The 7,157-nt window shown below is 34.7% G+C and overlaps 1 protein-coding gene across 2 annotated transcripts; it reads right to left on the bottom strand.

Annotated features, from left to right (window-relative positions):
- Positions 1–958: 958 nt before the first annotated feature.
- LOC122824010 (myelin-associated glycoprotein-like) lies at positions 959–6,289 on the bottom strand. 2 transcript variants are annotated; one of them, XM_044104155.1, is made up of 7 exons: positions 5,966–6,289; positions 5,405–5,773; positions 3,778–4,080; positions 3,444–3,701; positions 1,818–1,896; positions 1,669–1,699; positions 959–1,504 (listed from the first exon to the last, which is right to left on the bottom strand). In XM_044104155.1, exons 1-7 carry the CDS (start codon positions 6,036–6,038, stop codon positions 1,484–1,486), a joined length of 1,134 nt encoding a protein of 377 aa, XP_043960090.1. In that variant the 5' UTR covers positions 6,039–6,289; the 3' UTR covers positions 959–1,483. The 2 variants fall into 2 exon arrangements, with proteins under 2 accessions (XP_043960090.1, XP_043960089.1); XM_044104154.1 differs by lacking the exon at positions 1,669–1,699 and having other exon boundaries at positions 1,269–1,504; positions 5,966–6,242.
- Positions 6,290–7,157: the final 868 nt, after the last annotated feature.

The raw sequence follows: 7,157 nt of genomic DNA on the forward strand, positions 1-7,157 counted from the left end.
GCAATTACTTATAATAAGAATTTGTGCAAACTGCAGATAATATCTAACTATGCATGTCATTGTGTGGGCATGTTGAGCTTAGACTTACTTATTTATGCTAAGTTCTCAGTGTTCTCCTATTTCAAAAAAGTAAGTTGCTATTTTCTTATTTCATCTCCATCACTCAAACCTGCAAAGGACGACGTTTCACAAAAGTGTCATGACGATGTACTAACATCAGATTCATTATTCAATAATATAAATACAGATGATTTTTTAAAAAATGTTTAAGAACCTAAAATTGTGGTCAACAAGATGAAGAGACTTCATGTAAGAAAACTAAAGGGTGGTTGTCACAAAGAGGATCTAACAAAACCAGACCACCAACTTCCCTTTTCGTTTGTTTTTCACATATTTTCACAACTTTTTCTCTGCAACATGTCTGTACATCTGACCCCTTCTCTCAGACAGACAAGGGAAAAACTTACAGCCGCATGCAAATAATATCAAAACCATCAAGCTTTTACGAAACAGGCCTGTACCACTTTAAACTCCTATGAGACTTAAAACTTTTCAATGTTTCAGGTTTGACTGAATACCTGCCATCTGAACTCATATTCACTGACTGTTCATGAAGAAAGAAATAAACTTAATTGTTTTTAGTGAAACGTCACCAACAATATAATCTGGAGAAAAATTGTTAGATGTTGAGAATTCAGAGTAGATTTAAAAGTAAAGGTAAAGAACATTATGTAAGGTCATAATTTTAATTTGTTTAAACTCTTTTCTTGAGACGAATCAAAAGGGAACACCAATCAAAGTTCCTGAGTATTTCATTAACATTTCTTGTAATCCAAATACCAAGAAAGTGACAGAAGATAACTTTAAAAAAACTATATAAACACAAAGCTATATTCCTAGAACATTGTTTCAACATTAATAATGGGTGAAACATAAAAAAATTGTAATCATGAGAAAACAGTTTTTAGAGAATATTTATTTCTGTTACAGAAATAGAAATGTAACATGGATTTACAAATTCACAAGATCAAAATAGTACTGTCTTTTAAATGATGCTTAAGTGGTAATTAAACTTTACACAAACTCACAATACACAAGAAACTTGAAAGAGTTGTTGCAGTTTCTGTGAGCAGGAAACATCTCCAGCAGCAATAAGAAACCTCTGACTGAAGACTGTTACTGGTCGACAAACACAGAGATGATATTTCACAGTAACATGATCTGGATGACATAATCAGTTGGCTTTTCTATCTTCTGTTTATTTTGCATTGATTTTTATGCAGCGAAAGCAACGCTCAAAACATAGCAGATATTATAATTTCCTTACTTTGAACAAAAATATAGCTCAAATATTTGCCTGCATGGCTGAATGTTTGAAAGAAAGCATTACAAGTAATAGAGGTATGTGACAGAGTAGGGAAGGAGAAATTCTCCACTGCAGAGTGAAGCTTACATCTTTATTTTCATGATGCCTGTGCCTCCGTCACTCTGCTTCTTTTGTGTCCTGTAGACAGGAAACAACAAAGAAACAAACTGTGTTTTTGCTACGCAGCTGTTTTATGCTGCAGTTAATATCTACATGTCACACTGGCAGCAACCCAGACACACAGGTGCAAGAAGCATGAATCATTTCAGGATTAGCTTTATTTATCAGATCAATTGTCTCACCTCCGGTGGTTTCTTGCAGAATCTAAGCCAGCTAAAATTGAAAAAAAATAAAAAAATAAAAATAAAAAGGATGTTAGAATTACTAAATATAAAACAAGTGCACAGCAAAAAAAAAAAAAAAAAAACTCTCATAGAATATTTTCTCTCACCACTCAAAGATGATGACGGATCCACAGAGCATCACCAATCCCACGATCGTCATCGTGAAGTAGATGAAAACTCTAGACACTGCATCGAAGAATAGTGTTCAACATAACAAAGTTGAAATGTCATCAGGACTCTGCATGATTTAAGAGCCTGAACTACAACTATCTGTTACATATATTTTCAACGTATTTATATGTATTTTTTAAATAGACATCTTGGGCAGCGCAAAATGACAAAAACCTTTGTTGACAAGAAGATCAGGCCCCATATTCTCAAAGATCATCAGTTCTCTCAGAGAGCTCCTATCACTGCATACGATTCCTGCCAAGGAGTCGCAGCTTAAGTGTAGTTCAGTAATCTGCTGAGAGCGACTCTGAGCAAGGAGAAATCCCTGTTTTGAGGAGGTGTGTTTATAAGGAATATCTCTCGTCTCTGTCAATCAATCAATCAAACTTTATTTGTATAGCACATTTCAGCAGCAAGGCATTTCAAAGTGCTTTACATCAAATCAAACACAAAAATACAATGCAACATAGAATCAACAATAAAAACACAACATAGTCAGATTCCGTCAATAAATTTGCAATTGATTACGTTTTGAATACAACTCTAAACAAGTGGGTTTTTAGTTGAGATTTAAAGGAAGTCAGTGTTTCAGCTGTTTTACAGTTTTCTGGAAGTTTGTTCCAGATTTTTGATAGATGCTAAATGCGCTTCTCCTCGTTTGGTTCTGGTTCTGGGATGCAGAGCAGACCAGAACCAAGACAAAGTTCTGGAAGGTTGATACAACAGCAGCAGATCTTTAATGTATTGTGGTGCTAAATCATTCAGTGATTTATAAACTAACAACAGTATTTTAAAGTCTATTCTTTGAGCGACAGGGAGCCAGTGGAGAGACTTTAAAACTGGTGTTAATCTTCCTGGTTTTAGTGAACAGAGCATCTGGATCAGCTGCAGCTGTTTGATTGATTTGTTGACAGACCTGTGTGAACGCCGTTACAATAATCAATACCACTGAAGATAAAGCATGAGTTTCTCTAGATCTGGCTGAGACATTAGTCCTTTAATACTGGAAATGTTCTTCAGGTGATAGAAGGCCGTCTTTGTGACTGTCTTTACGTGGCTCTGAAGGTTCAGGTCAGAGTCCATCACTACTCCCAGGTTTCTGGACTGATCGCTGGTTTTTAGTTGTAATAACTGAAACTGTGCACTGACTCTAGATCGTTCCTCTTTAGGTCCAAAAATAATAACTTCAGTTATATAACTTCAGAGTAGGGAAGATGTCGATATTCCTGCCATCTTCTCTACTCTCAAAACTGGATTCATTAGACAGAATTTCATCCTGGCCAATCGGCAAACAGAAGGAGAAGTTGTGATGATGACATCACCTTTCTAGAATTGTAGTTAGCTTGTAGTTTTAGCAATGGCAGTGGAGGAAGTGAATGAAGCTGTTCAGTCCCTGTTGACCCCTATTGAATTTTTTTTTCATGATGCAAGAAGGAAGGCTTGGTTGGGTTGAAGCAGCTCAACTCCAGCCAGCTAACGATGACTGCATGAACTCTGTTGAAATTATTGTAGAATGTCACACGTCTTTAACCTTAAACTTCTGAATACCAGTTAGTAATTACCTTCAATATTAAGAAGAATCACTGATGATGTCTGATTCCCCAGATTATTTGAAGCCACGCAGTAATATTCTCCGTTCTCAGTAACGCTGAAGTTGTAAACTTTCCCCACAGATATTTTTACTTCTCTATGTTCACTATTCTTGAACCAGGTGAATCTGGGTGGAGGTTTGGTTCTGCTGGAGCAGTTCAGCTCCACCCAGCTACCTGCTGACACCAAACCTGATGGACTGATGGATGCTGAGGTGTTTCTAGGAGCATCTGAGGAAAATGAGACACACATGAACTTTATTGATCAGAAACAGCTGAACCATGACCTGCTGACAGGATCACTTACAGGAAACACTGAGAGTCACTTCTGTCTCTGCTGTCTTGTTTCCTCCAATCACAGGATATCTGGCAGAACATCTGATGTTGTATCCATCATGTGTGTCTGACAGAGTGATGTTCTCCTGGATTTTAGTTGTAAAGGTTCCATCTGTGTTTTTCTCTGTTTGTCTGAGAGAGTCTTGTTGGAGATTCCAGGTGAGTTCAGGAGGTGAGTGTGGACAGGGAGTGAAAGCTGAGCAGGTTACAGTGACAGACTGATGCTCCTTCAGATCTTTCAGATCAGGTTCAATTCTGGGTTTCTCTGGATAATCTGTAATTTCACATTAAAACATAAATAAATCAGCATAACACAATAAATATTTTGTTGAATACTTTCCAGATTAAAACTGCAAAACAAAATTTTTTGTGACCAAAAATTTATTTTCCTAAGCAGAAAAATATCATGTCATTTTTTGCTTTCTTGGGTCCCATCATTATGTGTTAAAATGTTGCTAACAACTTACTAAGTAAGACATTTATTAATTTTTATTTTATTTTTTTTAGATAATTGCCCAGGAATCACCCTATTACTTTACAACTCTGGATTTCACATAAACAGTCAAAAATTTATAAATAGTCTGGAATGATTTCACAATTTTCTTTGAAATTTTTTACAGTTTACAGCCTCCAAATATTTTTTTTATTATTATTATAATTATTATTTTCTATGTTTCCTAAACAACTGACTGGTCATTGATTTCTATATATGTATAAAGAAAAAACATTGCACACAAGTATTTTATATGTAAATAATTAGCGTTCGAGAAATTATAATTTAATATGAGGCCCAGGTATCTGCAGACGGGTATGAATACATTTCTAAGCTTCAGTTTAGAGAACAGAATATATGAAAAAAGCTGTGACTCAGTGGTTTAGATAAATACAACCAGCTGGGACAGACTAGTGTAAGAGCCAAAAATGTCAGTTTGAACGTTGTTTATTATTGTGTATGCTTTCTGCATATTTAAATATTTTCTTAGCAATAAGGTTTTATTTTACTATGTTTTTTGTAGAAAAGCGCCACCTAAAGGACGTAATTGAAAATATGTGGAAAGTGCTGTGTCACTTACTTCAGAAAGAAAATTGGATGTGGTGTGGTCAAGGAAACTCTACACAGTTTTTGAGCGTAAAAATTTGGAAAGCAAATTTGCAAGACTAAAGAATTCTGAAGTCATTAGGGAGGAAAACTAGAAAGTTTGGATTCTGCTTTTATTTAAGGCGTCTTTTCCAATCTGATTAAGCATTTACTCATGCATTAATATTTACTGCAGAGTAAATGGAAAATGGATGTGTGAAACCCGACTGAAAATTTGCTCTGAAATGATCAGAAGCACCAAATTAACTATTAGGTTTTATATAAAGTATATACAAAACAAAATGCTTCAAGGTCATACTTCAGAAGATTTTGTCTTCATGAACAAAAGCTAAACATGATTCTTCAGAATTTGATATTGTACCATAAACTATACTGAAATATAGAACATAAAATTAACACAAGATATAAACATAATCAGGTGAAGTGAATGTTAATTAAATCAAAGTTGGAATCAATTTATTTGTATAACTTTGTAAGGTGTGTAGAGTAAAAGTCTTACCTTGAACTGTAAACTGAAGAGGAGTAGAACAAGCTGTTGCCTTGAATTTACTATTCTCAATTCTGAGGAAGTATTCAGTTTCTTGTGTCGACTTTATATCAGAAAACACAGTGGTGCAGTTTCTCTGTTTTATGTTTCTAGTAATATTTATTTGATCGTTATTAAATCCCTGACTGATGTAAAAAATACTCCGACTACTTGGAATCCAGGCTGCAAAGTTTTGTCCTCCACTGTCAAAATCACTTTCAGCTTTTGTAAATGTGAAGCTACATGGGACTTGCAAACAAGATCCACTCAGTGCTACAATGGACTTTGGTGTTGTACTGAAAAAGGTAGGTGTAAAACCACCACAACGATCAGCAGAAACACCTGTAGAAACAAACTATAGATGAACATAAAGTGGAGCAAAATCTGTCAGCAGAGAAAGTTTATGATCAACAAACTGAAGTTCAGATTCACCAAATTACAAATTGAGCATTTAACCAAAATCAGGATCAAATATTTAAACTAAAAATTAAAAAATTAATGCTCTAATTACAAGGAGGTGAAGAAAGAGCTCACCTGAAAGAAAGAAGACACTCAGTAACATGTTGACTGTCAACATGTTCTCAGACAGAGTGTGATAGACCTTCATCTTCCCTCAGACCTAAAACAAGATGGAAACAAGTCAGTCAAATAAAACTATACTTGTGTGGAAAAGTTAAAATGTAACTTTAAATAAAGAAGATAAACTTTATTATACCAGAATGTCAGAGAATTTGTATTTGAAAATTATTTAAATCATTAGATCTAAACCTTTTCAAATGAAAATGTATTTAAGCACAGAGTACTGATATAGTTTTAAAGCAGCAAAATTAAAAGTAATAATAATAATTTCAGTAACATTTTCTTACCATAAATTTAAAAATCTTCAATTAAAACTAATAAACCTTGAATTTCACTCAATCAGCAGCAGATCAAAAAATCATCCACTCTGTTGAAAAGCTACAGTCGTATTAAACCACCCAGCTGCATTTATTCTTCCTCCTTTTTTGAAAGAGGATGTCAGAACTTCTTCTCGTCCAAGTGTGACCCAATTAATGTCACAACGTTACAGTTCTTCCTTAAACTGTCTGCTCAGAGGTAGCTAGAGTGTTCATACAATTTGCAGAGCTGGTTTCTAAGATTAAATCATTTTAGCTTAGCTTGTCTTTGCACCAGAAAAATATATGTTCAAAAATAAAGAAGACAGTCAGACGTATCAGTATTTTGGTAAAGTCATCTGTTGGGAACCTTACAATAACTTGCACCTTGTCTTAGTTCACATAAAGATGTCAAGTTTCTGGTCTATTTTGTTTTCTCCATCATCTGAGAAACATTGCCAAACTAAGATCAATTGTCTCCCAATTTGAGGTGGAAATAATTTCATTTTGGTCGGGTTGGTTCAGTAAACTATGCACATCTCAGGAGATCCAACAAAAGCTGCAAGTTGTTCAGAATGCTGATGCTGGGATTCTGGCTACACAGTTTAACTTTTTACATGTTGCTCCATTTTCAGTGCATCTACACTGAAAATGTAGATGGTTATGTTTGGTTATGTTTGGTTATGCCAAACATAACCAATTATGTTTGGCATAATTGGTTAAAGTATTTCAGGCTGTCGGGTTTTTCCATTAGTTTGTTGTGAAGCACATTCTGATTTTTACTCATTGAAATGTGTGAAGCTTTACTTCATTAAATAAAACAACAGTTTCTACAGGTTATAAGTGTCCAG

Source organism: Gambusia affinis, linkage group LG21, assembly GCF_019740435.1.
Source record: "Gambusia affinis linkage group LG21, SWU_Gaff_1.0, whole genome shotgun sequence".
Classification (NCBI taxonomy): Eukaryota; Metazoa; Chordata; class Actinopteri; order Cyprinodontiformes; family Poeciliidae; genus Gambusia; species Gambusia affinis.

Bases quoted from the DNA above. Each gene is read 5' to 3' on its own strand.
- LOC122824010 (XM_044104154.1), bottom strand. From the start codon at position 6,038: ATGAAGGTCTATCACACTCTGTCTGAGAACATGTTGACAGTCAACATG. The intron at 3,702-3,777 runs GTAAGTGATCCT...CATTTTCCTCAG, and splicing joins AGTGACTCTCAGTGTTTCCT to ATGCTCCTAGAAACACCTCA. The intron at 1,897-3,443 runs GTAATTACTAAC...TCTTCGATGCAG, and splicing joins GATTCTTCTTAATATTGAAG to TGTCTAGAGTTTTCATCTAC.